This window comes from Sporothrix schenckii (genome assembly GCF_000961545.1).
Source record: "Sporothrix schenckii 1099-18 chromosome Unknown Cont43, whole genome shotgun sequence".
Lineage (NCBI taxonomy): Eukaryota > Fungi > Ascomycota > Sordariomycetes > Ophiostomatales > Ophiostomataceae > Sporothrix > Sporothrix schenckii.
The window spans coordinates 2,332,823-2,349,914 of NW_015971144.1; the positions used below are offsets into that span (position 1 = coordinate 2,332,823).

The 17,092-nt window shown below is 56.1% G+C and overlaps 5 protein-coding genes across 5 annotated transcripts; 4 read left to right on the forward strand and 1 right to left on the reverse strand.

Annotated features, from left to right (window-relative positions):
* Positions 1–637: 637 nt before the first annotated feature.
* Positions 638–3,262, forward strand: SPSK_02241 (crossover junction endonuclease EME1; the record flags this gene model as incomplete). The annotated part of the gene is made up of 1 exon (XM_016729114.1): positions 638–3,262. The coding sequence occupies one exon, from the start codon at positions 638–640 to the stop codon at positions 3,260–3,262; it is 2,625 nt and encodes an 874-aa protein (XP_016589479.1).
* A 2,937-nt stretch (positions 3,263–6,199) lies between these two features.
* Positions 6,200–7,292, forward strand: SPSK_02608 (uncharacterized protein; the record flags this gene model as incomplete). The annotated part of the gene is made up of 2 exons (XM_016729476.1): positions 6,200–7,050; positions 7,139–7,292. The coding sequence occupies 2 exons, from the start codon at positions 6,200–6,202 to the stop codon at positions 7,290–7,292; spliced, it is 1,005 nt and encodes a 334-aa protein (XP_016589480.1).
* A 677-nt stretch (positions 7,293–7,969) lies between these two features.
* Positions 7,970–9,223, reverse strand: SPSK_02559 (uncharacterized protein; the record flags this gene model as incomplete). The annotated part of the gene is made up of 1 exon (XM_016729428.1): positions 7,970–9,223. One exon carries the CDS (start codon positions 9,221–9,223, stop codon positions 7,970–7,972), a length of 1,254 nt encoding a protein of 417 aa, XP_016589481.1.
* Positions 9,224–10,444: 1,221 nt separating this feature from the next.
* Positions 10,445–11,141, forward strand: SPSK_02747 (ER lumen protein retaining receptor; the record flags this gene model as incomplete). Its single annotated transcript, XM_016729614.1, has 3 exons — positions 10,445–10,459; positions 10,516–10,582; positions 10,648–11,141. 3 exons carry the CDS (start codon positions 10,445–10,447, stop codon positions 11,139–11,141), a joined length of 576 nt encoding a protein of 191 aa, XP_016589482.1.
* A 2,289-nt stretch (positions 11,142–13,430) lies between these two features.
* On the forward strand, positions 13,431–15,347 carry SPSK_02351 (uncharacterized protein; the record flags this gene model as incomplete). The annotated part of the gene is made up of 1 exon (XM_016729223.1): positions 13,431–15,347. The coding sequence occupies one exon, from the start codon at positions 13,431–13,433 to the stop codon at positions 15,345–15,347; it is 1,917 nt and encodes a 638-aa protein (XP_016589483.1).
* Between the last annotated feature and the right edge of the window lie 1,745 nt (positions 15,348–17,092).

Below are 17,092 nucleotides of genomic sequence, written 5' to 3' on the forward strand. Positions count from 1 at the left end.
AAATACGCAAACATATACTATATACATATTTCACAAAAAGATACGAAGACTGAATACTGAATACTTTGAGACGGCTTGACAGTGCTTAAGGAAAAGAAATGTTGATGTCGCATAAATGAACAACTAAACAATCGTACAAAGGGATAACGTCCCATTTTGTGGTTGCTTGCTTTACAGTGTCTTTCGTCTCCCGTATGCCCCACCCATCATACAGCTACTGTGAGAGGAACCATCTTGGCGCCGTTCTGTGTGATGAGCAGCAACAATAAGATACTGCTCGCAAAGGGCAAATATATGAGAATGTGCCGTTCACCCAGCTGGTTGGTAGATGGTCGATCGTGCCTTCTCTGCCTGCACGACTGCGCTTTCATGTTAATTACCGCTGACTATCGCACGTGACCTTCGTGGCTCTTTCGCGTTGGGTGCATTAATAGACGCGCGGTGGGTCGCGACTGCTGGATGCGGCCGCTAATTGCCTGCAGCTGACCATGTCAACAAACGGCCATTTTGTGTCCCTCCTTCCCCTCCTTCTGCCATTCCCTTGCTGTTGGATCTCACTGGCAACGATGCGACGTTGATATTGACGTTCTCGCACCCAACTCGCCATCGCTTCTCGTATCCGCCACCACCATCGACTATGGCGGGAGACGTCGTCATTCTCTTAAGCGACGACTCCAACTCGGACGGCGCCTTTGTCACGCCGCACCCGCCCACTGCATCGCCAGCCAACATTCGGACCACTGCAGTTGCATCGTCACAGGAGGCAACGCTTCCGCCGCCACGGCTTAACCTACCGAAGCTGGCTCCAACGACGGCAGGACGGAATGTGGACGTCCATGCGGACGTCATCGAGATCTTCGATAACCCGGCGCCGTCCAAGCCAAGCCACCACTCTCCAGCAGCGCGGCCTTCTGCTCGACCTGGCGTCTCAAGTTTCCCCGTGGACGATTTTCTTACCTCTCCCTTCCTTGGTGCCTTTCCTACACCAAGTCTGCCGGCTCTGAGCCGGACACCGAGCCAACCACGGCCGCCAGCACACAGAAGCCCGCTGCAGGAGTCGATGCGAGAGAAGGCTGCTGGGGCTGCGCTCGAGCGACTCCGAGCCAATGCTGCCAACAGTGATGACAGTACCGAGGCTGCGCAGGGCAGACCAGCGAAGCGCATACGGCTGTCTCCGTGTTTTGGCTCGCCGAGCGTGGCCTCCCGGCGAGCAATGCCCTCCTCGCCTTTGGTCGAGACCACCGACAGCCCACCGCGGCACAACCTGCCTGTCCAGTTTTATTCACCCGCCGCGGATCCTAATGACCGCGCTGTGCACCTCGTTGACGATCTTGATGATTGTGATGTCTTTGACGACGCCCTCCCACCAACCGTACGCCCAACTCAAACCCCGCTGCCGAGTGCACCAAAGGACCATGCGGCATGCATTGACCTACTGAGTTCTTCTGACTCGGAACGTGAACGGTCTCGGTCAACGACGCGGCCATCAACGATCGACTCTGACTTTGTCGATATTGACGACCTGCTTGCGAACCCGTCGCCCAGATCACGGCGGCAATCTCCAAAGCGACAGGAGCCGCAACAGCCAGGAGCCGACGTCTGGCAAACAGATCAGCTCGGAGACAAGCAAGCCGGACAGCAAAGAGAACCTTGCGATGAAATCCTACTGTTTTCCAGTCCATCTGTCGCTTCCCCCGTTGCAAGGTCCAGGAAGGATCATCTTGGCATTCGTGCACCGACATACACGCAGCCACACCGCGAGAGACAGTTACGAAGAAGCTTTTCAGAGGGCCCGCCGTTGGTCTTTTCCGACGAAGAGGACGACGTGTATGACAAGGCGACTGCCGATGCGCTTCTGGCAGAGTGGAGGGAGAGCCGCAAGGTGACCGAATCGAACCTGCCAGTAAAATCACCCTTACAATCCTCAGCTCGACGAGCCGCTCGGACAGTGAAGAGGAGACCCTCGTTGGACGAGACTGTGGCGACTGACCGCCAGAAGAAGAAGCAACTCGACACCGAAGAGAGGCGGCGAGCGAAGGAAGCCGAGAGGGAGCGCCGACAAAAAGAAAAGGAGATTGAGAGAGAGCGGCGTAAGATTGCAGCCGACTTGGCCAAACAAAAGAAAGCCAAAGAGAAGGCTGAGGCGGCCGCGTTTCACGACGCCAACAAGTCTCGCTTGACCAAGGCCGCGGCCGCACCCGAGATGGTCGTCCGGCTGCCCTCGACCCTGTCCCAGGCAACCAAGGAGACGACCCAAGAGAAGCTGGCCGCGGTCAAGGCCGCCCACGAAGAGTGGACAAGCCGCCCCGTCGACAACATTGTGACGTGGCGACGCAGGATATCCAATGACTACAAACCGGACCTGGGCCACTGGGTGCCCGTCCCCACACGTCTCGAGGACGAGAAGCATGCCCTTGTGGTAGTGCGAGGCGACGAGTTTGTGCGGTTGGTTTTGGCACGAGACGGCGACCCCGACGTCCTGCATCAGACGGGTGGCCACGACCTCGACAGCCATGTGGCGGCCATGAAGACCGCCTTTGCAGGCTACACGATTGTGTATCTGATTGAAGGGCTGAAGGACTGGCGGAGCAGAAACAAGACGATCAGAAACCGCCAGTTTGTGGCCGCCGTGCGGGGCGAGGCGGGGAGCGGGAGCGGGAGCGGTGCGCAAGCAACGACCGCACAGCAGGCAGCACGGCCATCACAACGGCTGGGCCGACGGGGCCAGAAGCAAGCACCGCAGCACCTGGACGAGGCGCTCGTGGATGAGGCGCTTCTCGATCTGCAGATGGAGCACAGAGGCGGGGCCGACGGTGACGGCAGCGACGGGCAAGGGCATGTGCTCGTCCACGAGACGAGTGGTGGCCTGGACACGGCGCATTGGATCCAGGTCTTTACGGAGCAGATTGCTCTCTCGCGCTACCGCCAGCAGCGTGACGCCCTGTACGCGGCGGCGGCGTCATCGTTCTGCATGGACAGCGGGCAGATTGCAACGGGCGAAGACGCCGCCGAATCGTACGTGCTGATGCTGCAGCAGGTGGCGCGGGTGACGGAGCCGATCGCCATGGGCGTGGCCGCGCGCTACGATACGGTGCCGAAGCTGTTGCGCGGGTTTGCCGACGAAGGACCGCTGGCCCTCGAAGCCTGCTTGCGTAGCCGGAACCGCAATGGCGCACTGTCTGACCGGACTGTCGGGCCGGCGCTGAGCCGGCGTCTCTACAAGTTGTTTACGGGCCGGGATCCGCAGAGTACGGATGTGTGAGCCCTCCAGCCCTGTCTTATTCTGGCATCTTTTTGACCGTTGTCTTTGTTTTTGGTGTTCTTTTTTGGCTTCTTGTCTACTTATTCTAGACACATTTGAGTTGTTTGTTATGATAATACGATATAAATTTGGCTACGTGGCGGGCAATGAACCTTTTTTATTGTATTGCCGAAATACAACATACGAGACTTCAGTTTGAATGCATTGTTCATTTGCTCTGTTTGCCTGTTTGCCTGTTTGCGCCGCTCACTGTCGTAAATGATCGACCGATCGTCGATGAAACCGGACGCCCGGACGAAGGAGACGAGGCCTCTATTTATTTGTACCTTTTTTTATAAATATCTTTTTGCATTTTTGTCCACTTCTTAAAATAGGCAAAAGAATACCGACGCCGCGGCGTCTACGTGGAAGGCTCTGCCCTTGCACACCGGCCCTGGCTTTGAACCCACATTCCTGGAAACAAACGGGCGTGTTGAACGACAGAATCGTGTTTACGTGTTTCACGTTTCTGCTTGCTGGGAGGATTACTGTCACACGCCCAACACACGAGAAACGCTACTTCAATACTGGACATGACAGTCGTCTGGAACGACAAAACCAGTATTAGTAAAGACGGTAGCAGCACACCGACTCGGGGCTCTTTCTCAACTGCGAAGCCGCTTTGCGGGTAGGCTACGAATCTCGATATACGACGCAAGGATATTGCAAATGCGCCACTCCATAACTAAGAAGGCCGTAATTGCTTAGTATTGTAGCGCTCTCGTCAGTCAATTCTGCCACAGAACAGCAGACAATTTATCAGATTCAATACTGGCTGAATAATTGCTGCTTGCCGAAAGAAAGGCAGCCGTACGAATTACTCCCATTGGATAATGTAGAAAAGCCCGACCGCACCTACGGCACACGGCATAGTCGCAATACTCTGTTCCTCCAGTCAAATGCCAGACCCGGCAAACCGGCACACAATTGTCAGGATGTTTGCGTGTCGTTTGAGCCTCCAGGCCCCGTTGTTGTGAGGCTCATTGGCAGCCGTGTTCCGTTGGCGCCATGCTCTTTCCACGCCTCTGGCATGACGGCGCCAAGACGGCAGACCCACTGTTTCTTCAATCTCCTTCTACGTATTTTTGCGACGGAGCAACACAGAGTCCAGTGCGACTTTTTCGCGCGAGAAAAATTAAGTTTATGTGCGAGTTTAAGGAGACCCTACGTGCCTACGTGAGATGATAGACGCTGTCCACCGCGGTGCAATAAAAGTCACTCCGCGCTCCGTAAACTCAAATGGCAAATACAAGCACACATGCAACTGAGAGGAAGGAGTGAACGAAAAGGGAAGTGGGTTCGGAAAGGGGACAGGACGCGCGGCAAGCAGTCGCTAGCATGGCATTGGCAGGAGAGCCCCTCGCTCTTTCCACACACGGCTGCACCTTCCGTCAGTTTGGCCTTATTGCAATTTACAATGTACAGAGGAAAGGAAGAACTGCCCTTACCCTGGAGGAAGGAGCCGTTAAAGCGAGAGTCTGTCTGACGACTCTTCAAGGGAGACGCGGGACGACGCTTCACAAGGAAGGCTCTATTCCGTGCTCCGGAACTGTACCTGCCAATATTTCGTACCCGGGCAGAAGACACACGACACAGACCCAGCAGAGTCTCAACGCACCAAGATACCAAGATAACGCCGTCCAAAGCAGGAGCTCTCACTGGCTTGGCGCGGACCCACCTGCCAAGAACTTGATTAAAGATTTTGGCGCCAAGATCTCCTCCAACTCGCCTTGCCCTGAGTGTATCGGCCGTTGTGTCGTGTGCTCTCCTGTCCAGTCCTCTTGTCTTCGTATACCATCTTTAACACCACGACTATTACAACTCTTGTATTGGTTTTGGCATTTTGCATTTTGCCAAAACGGCTGCACGGAGCCAAGAGCCAAGGCAGCGCACCTTCCCGTTCCATTTGCATTGACCGCAGTAGTGAAGAGAACAAAAAGAGAGGAAGGCGCGTTTTGTTTTTGTCCCTTCCTTCCTTGGTCGCGTGCCTGCCAACTCTCCTAGGTACCCAAGTACTCCGTGTCCTCCGTCTGGCTTCAGCACAGTATGCATCTAGCGCCAAGACTTACGTATGCCTTATTGCAAGGGTCTCGTTTTTGGCCTCTGTGAATCCACCGGGCTCCAGTGTGTGCTGCAGGTTCTGGCAGATGGTCCCTTGACCGCGTGGCCTTTTGCCATTCAAGGAAATACTCAGCTTCTCCGAGTCCTGTCCAAGTCCCGTCATCAGAACTCTGTTTTCAGAACCGATGGGCATTTGCTCGTCTGAAAAGTCTCTGTCAGCTTCCTCGCACGGTGAGTTGTACTTGCACCAAGCATGCCTCTCACTTTCGGGGTATGTGTACGTTTGCACCTTCCTGTCCATACACAACCCAGGGCCGCCTTCCGCGTTGTCTTGGCCGCTCTTGCCATGCCTCGTAAGGGGCGGCGTAATAAGTAGTTACGTAGTTTGGCCCATATTTCGTGTCCTCACTCTCGCTTCTCGTTTCGCTTGATGCTCTGTCCCTGAGTTGAACGACCGACCATAGACGTACAAAGAACCAACCATCGCCCAGCCTCGGAGGCGGGCTGGGTCTGTTTTGTGTTCTCCTTTTTTCACATATTGTTTATTTTCGACACTCCTTGGCTTGCCTCTCTTTCTTTTCCATTCTCTTGTCTTCTTGACTTCGTTTGTTGTTTGTCATTTCATCCTCTCAGTCACGGATTTCGGCTTGCGATTCGGCTTTGCAGATCTCCGACCCAGACGAGATCCAGCTGAGCAGAACACACCCCGGCGTTTCCTCTACAAATTATATCGTGACTCTTTTGTGTCCCACGAGCCTGGACGACATATCTAGTGCGCCATTCATGTCTGCTTCCATGTTTCGTTGAACTGCGTTTCTCGCCCATATGTCGCCCACCATGACCTCCCTGCGGCATATCTTTCTCCTGGTCGCCTCGTTTTTGTTTTGCGCTGTGCTCGCGACAACAGAGTCACCAGCACGCGTTGCTGCAGCTACTGTACCCGGCCCGACTTCAGCAACCACCGCCGCCGCGAAGCAGCCATTGGCGAAGCCACCTGCATCACCACGCCTCGCAAAGAGACGACCGCCCAACCGCCCCGTCAAAGGCGACAAGTACTTCCATGAGCCGGGCAGCGACAACGAGCTCGGCCACTACGACATTCGCTATTTCAAGGGCCTCGTCCCCTACGGCGAACACCGCCCCGCCCTCCGCCATCTGATCCGCTCGTACCTGACCACGTTCCGTTCGCTCAACGTCGAGACCTGGCTGGCCCACGGCACGCTGCTCGGCTGGTGGTGGAACGGCCGGATCATGCCCTGGGACTACGACCTGGACGTCCAGGTGTCGGACGTGACGCTCTTTTATCTGGCAAAGCACTACAACCGCACCCTGCACACGTACCGCTACCGCGACGACGCCACGGGCGAGGACGTCGTCAAGGAGTACCTGCTGGACATCAACCCCAACCACGGCCTGCCCCGCGGCGACGGCCTCAACATCATCGACGCGCGCTGGATCGACACGTCAAACGGCATGTTCATCGACATCACCGGCCTGGCCGAGCGCGAGCCGAAGCGCAGCCCGGGCATCTGGAGCTGCAAAAACTTCCACCGCTATCGGACGCGCGAGCTGTACCCCATGCGCGAGACCGAGTTTGAAGGCGTGCCGGCGACGATCCCGTACAGCTTCGACAAGATCCTGACCGACGAATATGGCTCCAAGAGCCTCGTCGCTACGCAATGGGAGGGGTATGTGCCATACACACACACACACACACACGCATACGCACACACACAGACAAACACAAACGCCAAATGCATCCTGCTAACCAACCAGACATACATGGAACCACGAAGCCAAGGAATGGGTCAAGAACCCGCCACATACGAAGCAGGCGCACATCAATGCCACGGCCGAGGAAGCCGCTTCGTCTGAAAAGGACGCCGCACAGACGAAGCGCGGATACCACGGCGGCATTTTCAGCCGCTGAGCATCGTTTACGCTCGTACATCATCGACATACGTCCTACTGCGACCACGAACTGTTCGTCGACCTACGTTTTCCGACCAGGACATATTTCTTTTATATTCTTTGCTTTTCCTGCAACCTACGACGGCGTTACCGGACGGCCTACCTTTATTTTTTGGTTCATGTAGTTCGTCATGTTATTCAGCATAATGTTTTTGCATACATGGCGTTTGGGTATGGGGCTACTGCCGACAGGGCTATTTCTGTCGAAACTACCTGAGCTCTCTTTAGAAGTCACGCTTTGTGATGGGACGAGCGTGTTGTTCGTGCTCTCGCTACATTTTGGTGTTAGATACCCTTTTGAATGTGCAGACACGCCGAATGGAAGGGCCAAAAGCAACGAACAAGTTTACAAGTTCACTATCATGAGGTTCCCCTTGTGCAATTGCTTTCTAGCAGTGGTGCGATGCGCAACAGTATATTCAAATGCATCAAATGCATCAAATGCAATGCTGTCATAAAAATGCATCTCTAGTAAATAATAATAAACAACCAGCAAACCAAACCATACAAAAACAACAGATACCCTCAAAACGCCCTCGCAATGCAGAGTCAACAGATGCCATGCCAGGCCATGCCATAAAGGCCAAAATACAGGCTGAAGAAAAAGAAAGGAAAGTGAAAAGCATCAGCCACCTGCTACTGGCGAGCGGACTGGCCAGAGCCATCATTGCCCGTAGTGTCGTTGCCGGCAGCACCGCCCTCGCCGGCGGTGCCCCGCCGAAGCCGCGCTTCCGCCGCGTGCGCACGCCGTTCGCGGTCGCCCATCGCAGGCGGGACGGCAATGCCATCGACAGGCCCGGTCGTTGTCGCCGTCGACGTTCCCAGATCGCTGGATTCAGCGCCGCCCAGCACAAAGGTTCCACCGATTAAACCACCAGCATCGACGTGGTCGTGTTCTTGGTCGTCGTCCGACGAGGCCGTCGGCGGCTCGTAGAAGTCTCCGTCACGGCCGCCCGCCAGCGTCCGCCCGCCGGCGCGGCCACCCCGGCTGTCGGCCACGCGCTCCACCTCCCGCTCCAGTTCCCGGTACAGCGCCCAAAAGTGCTTGTCGTGCGGGCCGTGCACGTTGTGCGCCAGCTCGTGGCACAGCGTCTTGCGCACCGTCTTGTAGTCGCGGTAGCCGGTGAAGTCGTCGGTCCGAAGCCGCAGCTCAATGACCTGGCCGTGGTTGCGGTTGAGGCCCAGCGTGCGCGACGTGCCCTCGTGGTTCGCCTCGGTGTAGAGGCGGGGATCCATCTCCGTCAGCAGGCCGACGCGGAACTGGTGCGTCTGCATGACATGGCGGATGCCTGGGTCGTCGCGCAGGCGATGGAGGTAGGCAAGCGAGCGGTCCGGGTCGGGGAGGTGGGGCAGCGGCTTGATGTCGGAAAACGTGTAGGAGCTGGCGCCGGAGACGGTCTGCACGCCCTGTCGTGCAGTCCGCTTCGCGGGAACAGCACGCTGCCGCAGGAGGGACATGCGGGAGATGCGCCGCCTGGCCTCTTCACTGGCCTCACGCACGTTCCGGATGGCGCTGGACGGCGTGGCCATGAGAATGAGTTTCAGCTGGTTGGGCGGTTGCTGCTGCTGCTGCTGCTGTGTTTTGGTCGAACGGCGTCCCGCAGCCGCGAGGCGAGCAATGTAGTCGGACAGGACATTGTTTCCGTCTTTTGTCACATTGATCAAGCCGACGGGCGGCGGTGCAATCAGTCTTGTGACGGTGTAGTGCGTGGCTGGCTCGCCGTCCGCCGCCTGGCCCTGCAACTCGATCTCGCAAAGGAGCACTATGTCTTCGACGGTGGCCTGGGACGGCATGTGGAACGTGTACGACTTCTTGCCATGGGTGACGACAATCTCGACGTAGTCATCGTCGGCCGGAGAGGCAGCGTCTGTTATTTCGTCTGCCGGCATGGTGACGTGTGGCGGTTGTCTGTACGCTATGTTTATCTTGTACACAGAGTAGGATGACGTAGTAAAGATATGGCCAGCTGAGAAAGAAAAAGACAGTCGGAAGAGTATAATTGCGGAGCAAGTGGAAAAGTCGTTGCAACTGGCCGTTGGCCCCGTAGATATTTGTTTTGTTATCACAGGGCCCCCGTAGGGAGGGCAACAAGGCGGGCAGGAGCGTCTTATGGGATGTCGTCGAAGCTTCCGTGAGCGTCTGGCGCAACGCCTCGGCCGCCTAGCCTTGGTGCGCCTGCTTGGTAATGTTGAATGACAACGACGGGAAGGCGCTAGCTTGGGGCCTATGGCGGGGGCCAAGGAAACGTCCAGAAGCGGAAGATTTGGCGGACCGCCTCTCGCCTTGGTGAGCAGTAGCCGAAGTACCTTGTAGCAGTTTTTGGTAGAAGGGGTACTTGTGGCGGACGGCTAGCTGAGATTTGTTGCCACACAAGGGCGGCCGTTGCTCACTGTGTGCCGCTGTGGCGGCGATCCACTCGGCACCTTCAGTGGGCATAACGCGCTAGAGGCCACAACGCGGGACAGCTCTCTCTCATCTCTCTCGGTGGGCCATGCAGCCAATAAGGAGCAAATCGCGTTCGTGTCCTTTCCCTTTTGCACCTCCCGGCGCGGGCTGCACTCTGCTCTCATTTCGGCAAGAACAATCCACCACTTTTCCACTTTCCACAAGGGGACAGATAACACTCGGCAGTCGTTGTCATTCAATCGCTGCATTCGACGGATTCTCGCTCCTTTCTCCTCGCCTTTGATCCCGACGATACGCGCGTTTGCGAACCTGCGCATCCTTTCCACGAATCCGGCTCCCGCACGTTCCCCTGACGCAAAACCAAACCGGCACAGCTAACAGCTGCATCGACGATTGGACGACAGCGGTGATACCAACGACGACTACCGGCGACGACAGCAGCTCATTTGCTTTGCCCCCGTTTGGGACTGTTTACTGGGCCTTCCGCGCCGCTGCGCCTCCTATCCTGCCAAGTGCAGCGGACCGAGAGACAAGGGCGCCACGATGGGGTTGAATGTTTTTCGCGTGTTTGGTACGTAACGACGGCGGGAGCGAAGATCCATGACAGAAATAGAGCCGATGGCAGGAGGCGGAGAGCACATGGGCTAACAGCAGCTGCAGGGGACTTGTCCCATTTGGTGTCGATTGGCATTTTACTGCACAAGATGATCCAGCTCAAGGTACGTTGAGAGAAGGTGGCATCGATCGCACGTAGATTGGCAGCTGACTGGGATAGAGCTGTTCGGGCATCTCGTTCAAGTCACAAATTCTCTACTTTATCGTCTACATTACAAGATACCTTGGTACGTCTCTTCCCTTTCGCAGCGGCGACCGACCGCCGGCGGCCCCTGCTAACCGACCGCGGCAGACCTCTTCTCGACCGAGAGCGCATACAACTTCATCTTCAAGGTCCTCTTCATTGCATCCCAGGGCTACATCCTCTACCTCATGACGACGTCCTACAAGCCCACCAACGACCCCAACCTCGACACCTTCCGCGTGGAGTACCTGTTGGGCGGCGCCGCGGTGCTGGGCATCCTCGTGCCGTACAAGTACACCGTGTCCGAGATCCTCTGGGCCTTTTCCATCTGGCTGGAAGCCGTCGCCATCCTGCCGCAGCTGTTTATGCTGCAGCGCACAGGCGAGGCCGAGACCATCACGACCCACTACATCTTTGCCCTGGGGCTGTACCGCGCGCTCTACATTCCCAACTGGGTGTACCGCTACGTGACGGAGCCCCATCACAAGGTGGACTGGATTGCCATTGTGGCAGGCGTGATCCAGACGATCCTGTACAGCGACTTCTTCTGGATCTACTACCAGAAGGTGTTCAAGGGCAAGAAGTTCAAGCTGCCCGTCTAAGCGTCTCGCGTGGCCAAGCCGGCTGGCAGCGAGGTCGCGTGGTGGATGAACTCGAATGAGGACGCCGGGGTGGATGGAGAAGAAGAGTTTGATGATAGGACAAGAATGGACCATGGGAGAATGGGAGAGGAGAGTATGGAGCCGTGCCGAAAAAGGTGCCTCTCTATGTCTCTTGTTTGGATGTTGGTTACGGCGATGAGGAGAGCGGTATGTGGAAAGTAGGGACCAACGTACCTCTTTTAGCATGCCTGCGTGGACGTGGAAGACAAAAAGAAAAGAAGCAGAAGACGAATATGAAGAAGAAGCATGGCGGCATGCTGCGCGCGCATGCGTAATGCAGCTTTCGGCTCTCAGCCCCCAGCCCTCTGCTGGAAGAGCCGGGGGTTTTATGTGGTACGGTATTATCTACGGCGTTACTGTTGTTTCTGGTTTTGTATCCATGTCGAGCTCGACGATTTTGAGTTGCGTTATTTTAATTTAGTATTTATTTGCGTGGTGAAATACGTGGCATAAGCAACACAAGGGACAAGACCGACATACTGACACTGAGAGGACGGTGGCAGGGTCTGGCAGTGCAAAACGCATAAATGAAAGACGGTCTTGTCGCATGGTTTTGGGCGATTTCTGGGCGAGTCTCAGGCGGGTTTGAGACGGGCGATCCTCGCTCTATCCGACATCGCTCCTCGCGCACTTTTTGTTCCTGTCTCTCCCGGCCGTTTAGATCGCCAGATTTTGACAGGAAAATGTCAAACGCATAATGGAAATGCCACAGGGCAGAAACGGGACAGTTGGTGGATTTGGGCACTGAATACAACCTCGCGATGAATTCTAGTGTCACTATTTTGGTGATGGCGTCGACCAGGTAGACGGCGCCGAGCATTACGACAAGCCCTCTTTACCCGTTGATGTCGGTTTTTTTGGACTTGGAAGCAACGATCTTTAGACCTTGTCTAAAATGTCCCGTTTGTCGTCTGTTCTGGTGTTTGGCGTGGATGGCGAGTCTCACTTTAGGCAGTACATCACGAAACAAACATTTGTCTGCAAACCTGGGAAAGAAAACGGCTGTACGGCGTACAAGAATGGTTATATACCAAGACGAACGATTCCGAAGGGCGGTATTGAAATCAAAGATATTTCTACTGTTTCTCTTTTGTATCTAACCTTTGCAACTCTAGTACGTCGTATGGCTTGCATTTGTTACCTGTCCTGTCCCCTGTCTACTCCTACCGTGATGCCTGTCTCCCCCCTTCCCTTTCGCTGCTAGAAAGCTGTCATTGTTTCAGAGTATCACTCTCGAGAACGGGGAGTGCTGAACGATGTGCGCCGAAATCCCTACTTGTTCTGCCTCTGATTGTTGCAACGGGCATCGCGTCGCATACTTTCCGCTTTGGATCCAGAGCACAAGGTAGTTCGATTGCAAAATAGATAAAGACAGCGACAAGGGGGATGGCCAGCGATGAGACGTTCCAAACCCCGGGTTGACAGGTTACGGGGGCGGACGCATGTCTTCCATGGAGACGAATTGGGCCATATTGCATCTCATTGGCTTGACCGTATGAAGAACGTTTTCTCTCTGCCTTATTCTCTGTCTCCTCGGTATCCATCGCAGGTCATACGACGTGATCGCCCAATGTCCCTCACGACGTGTAGGGTCCAAATACGCGGACGATGGAGCCATTTGGAAAGTACCAGACGGGGAAACTCGAAGAGAAAAGATGGATTGCTTGGCCCCATCGACCGCAGGTGGTTACAGGTGTCTCGACCGACTTGACAATCTCAACCGTTTTCATGCTTTGCTTGGGTTACTGTGACTCCTTCCCATACTCTCCGTCTTTCCGGAGGCAACCTCGCCGGCACCCTGGTTTGCCATTTGTAGAAGAGACAGGTCGACGATTGCATGAATTGTTTGGCTCACGATGCCCGGAAAAGGCAAATGGAAACCGATATGTCCATCTTATTTCATCCTCTAGTACGTCTTACAAGCCTTCTAACCCGGATCTCTCTCTTTCTGTCTTTGTCCACTTTTCCTTTTTACTTCTTGTTCCCCCATCTCTTTTCTCCCACGGGTTTTGTTTTTTTGTTTCCTTTTCTCTCTTTTTGCCTATTTACTTGATTTTCTTGCCTCCCGAGCTTTTTCGGACTTTCCTATCATCACTTTAGTCACCAAGGACGATGATTCCTTGCTTGCATGCCTTTTGTTTATGATACCCTTATCACTCTACATCACCGCTGCGTTTTATATCTACGAATCTCAGCGTACACACTCTTAATACGACCTCCATACTTGGAATGGCGAGACAAAAGTGCCACATGCGGTGGTGGCCAGCTGCAGTTTGGCTGCCACTGCTTCTCGCAGCAGCAGCTGGTCCTGCACGGGCAAATGGGGGACTCGACATAAATACAAGCACTAGCAAAGCCCTGGTAGCACCAAGGATACCAGGACCCAGTGATGGCGGCAGTGACGGTGGCAGTGGCGACAACGTGGTCGAGCTCTTTCGCCGACTGGCAGCGCCGCTAGCCGCGGCTGCTGCCGAACCGAACATCATGGCCGCCGACGCCGACGAGCAGATACAGCAGATGCTGCAGGCGGCTGTAAAGAGGGACGAGATGCGCAGAGCGCAGGGAGAAGCAGAAAGAGACCATGCAGCACCCGCCAATGCCGCACGCCAGCCGCGGCAAACACCACCACCGGCGCTGGCCCGCCGCCAGGACAACAGCGGTCAGATCCAGGCTCTGAGTGCCCAGATCCAGTCCATCTCCCTCGTCGCGTCGTCCATCAGCCAGGCCAGCCGCTCCGTCTCGCAGACGTCACAGCAGCTCGCCCAGCAAGTCACCCAGCTCTCGCAGTCCACCGACCGCCTCTCGCAATCCATCAACCAGCTGCAAAACTCGGTCCAGCAGGCCCAGCAGTCGGCCCAGTCTGCACAGGACGCGTCCCGGCAGGCCTCGCAGTCTGCCTCGCAGGCCGTCTCCAGTGCCATTTCGAGCGCCGAGAGCAGCGCCAACGCCGCCATCGCATCCAACATGGCCAGCCTTACCAGCAGCGCGTCGGCCATCATCGCTGCCGCCAGCGTCAGCGCGGCCAGCCTTGCCAAGGCGGCTGCGTCGCAGGTGCAGTCGGCGCAAGCGGACGCGACCATTGCGCGCGCCGATGCCGCCACGCAAGTGCAGCAAGCGCAAGGCACGGCCGTGTCGGTGACGCAGGCGGCCTTGGCCATTGTCGGCGCCTTTGTCGGCTCATCGCTGTTGACCATTCTCGCCTTCTACCTCGTCTTGCGCTACAAGTCGAACCGGAAACGCCGCCGGACGCGCCTCATTGCCACACGCGGTGAAATTGGGTACCCCAAACAGCAGGGAGGCGACGGTGATGGCGACGGCGGCAACCGGGGCACCTATGGCTACCCAATCGATCTCAAAGACCCACCGCGGCCGTCTATGACGGGCGCCAACGCAGAGGGCGACGGCTTCGACGAGAAGCGTCCTGAAGCAGCGTACATACGAGGCATGTTGGGCGGAAGCGCTGGTACGACCAACAAACCTGGCGCAGGTGCAGGTGCAGGTGCAACTGCTGGTGCTGATGTCGGTGCTGGCTTTGGTTTTGGCGCCTTTGGATCGGGCAGTGGCAGCAGTATCAGCATGGCCGGCGGCCTACCGCAAGGGCCATTCGGACGGAAAGGCAGCGGTGGAGCAAACAACAACGGCAACAACAACAGCATCAATGGACGCTCGTCCTTCTCCCTCTTCCCAAAGACACCAACGGGCGAAACGGGGCCGGCCAACAACGCTGTGCCAGCGTCTCAACAAGAGCAGCCGCAGCAGCCGGTGGTCTCCCCGTCCATCTACGCCACGGGCACCTCGACCATGACCAACACACTAAACCGCTCCAACACCACCACAAACAACCCGACGCGCGCACAGCCGAGCCTACAGCAATGGCTGCGGGAAGGCACCGTCAGTCCCTTTGCCACGCTGAAGCGGGACAGCCGAGAGGTGCGTGCTGCCGGCAACGGTAGCAGCGGCAGCACTGGCAACAATGCTGCCGCCGGTCCAATCGGCCTGGCCAGCACGGCGGGCGGTCCCCTCGAGCGGAAGCAGCAGCAGCTACGTGCTATGATGAAGCGGTCAATGGGTGTCGGCGGTGTCAATGCTGGCGGCGGCGGACGTGTGATGCGGCCGGGCGGTTCGCTGCCTCTGCGAGACAACTGAGTCGGCCCTTTTCCATTTGCTCTTTCGGTATTTTCTTTCCCTCTTATTTTCCGGGAGGTTCACTTTGATGGGTTTGGGGCGCAGCATGGTAATGGAAGCGAGCGAGCATGGCGTTGTCGGCGGTTCGATGCATTTTCTTTTCTATTCTTTTCCCGTCTACCAATTCTAGTCAGTAATATCAATGAACACTTAAGTACGGATGTACCTTTTACCAGTAGCTCGCTTTGTCCTTTTTCCCTTTCAAACAGGTCGACGACCCACAGCCACGCTTTGCCACGTGGAAAATATCAAAGGCAAAACCATACTTAATACGTATCGTCGTACTCCGTACGTCGTACATCGCAGTCGTATCGAGGTCACGGCATCGTATTGACAAGCATGTCGTATACTCTGTGCTGTTTATGCTGGGCATCGTATTTAGGAGGATCGCATGCTATGTCCTACGCATCTTGGAGCTCTGTCCACTCATCACGCCATCTGTCCGCGGACCATTGCCGAAAGAGGAAGCGACGTGGGGAGAGGCGGTCGGCTAGTTGTTTATCCTTGGCAAGACGCATTCCCGGCAAGCAGGAAAGAGGTAGGCTCACATGCGTTTTGACCCTCTCTCCTCTCCGCTCTTTCCTCTGCCACTTTATCCTGATTCTTGCTGCCGCTTTACGAGGTTGGTTCTTTCCCGCTCTGTTGTGACTGTTCATGGGATATCTCTCGCTCCTTCCCATGCTTCGCTCATGCCTCTCACCTGTTTTTCTTGTCTGCCTGCTCTTCCCAAATGGGGAGGACCGCACCGGCAGACCGGGTGTTCATGCTGCTAACGGCACCATTGGTTGCCTTGTGCGAACACTGCCCCACTCCCCCTTCTTACCTTCCTGGACTCTCAGGCATTTGTCGCACGTCCCCATTTTCACCACAGGAACGGCCACCGTTGTAGTTTTTACTTTGCAGCTTGCAGGGATACGAGGGGGCAGCGTGGGCAGGTAGGAGGCAGGGCAGTTTTTCACATTGGGAACCTAGGCACTGCGAACATATCTCCATACAAAAGCTGGTGGGAGCAAACAAGCAAGGCACACCCCGGTAAGTTGGCGGGTTGGCACAGATAGGTGGCTGACTTGGTTGTACGCTCGCTCCTGCCCCTTGCTCAGAACGTCACGCATGCGCCTTCCTCTGTGTGTTATTGTGGTTGGCTGGCACCTGCCGACTGGTAAAAAAATTGGGTAGGAGGAGGGAAAGAGAGAGCGAATGGGAAAATGGATGATGGAAGGAGCCAAGGACAAGAGCTTGTTGCGAGGGCAATGAGGAAACGAGGCCTATACCACCCCAGGCCCACGGCCCCCCCTTCCCTAGCAGTAAAAAAGTCGAAACGAGAAACAAATGCATCGTCCCGCGTACTTTATTAACTGAAGCTACCTGACCTTTTCAACATAGATGCACATTGAATGATTTCGTTGACCATCCACGCGCAACCTGCGACGCCTGCTTCTCATCGACCGCTAGCCCCTGGCTGCCGAGCTCTGGCAAACCCGTGATCAGGCCAAATGTCAAGCCACGCCTGATTTGCGCCTGCAGCGTCCATCGGCGGCCGCTTCCCCCATTTACCGCAGTACAGAGACCAAGGCAAACGAGACGACGGGGGGTCGATCGAGCAGACAACCGACGGCATACAAGGCAGGGCGAGAAAGAGGAACAGCCACACTCTTTGCTTCCCTTGCGAGCGAGCGCTGCATTTACGATAACAGCCGCGGCCCGGT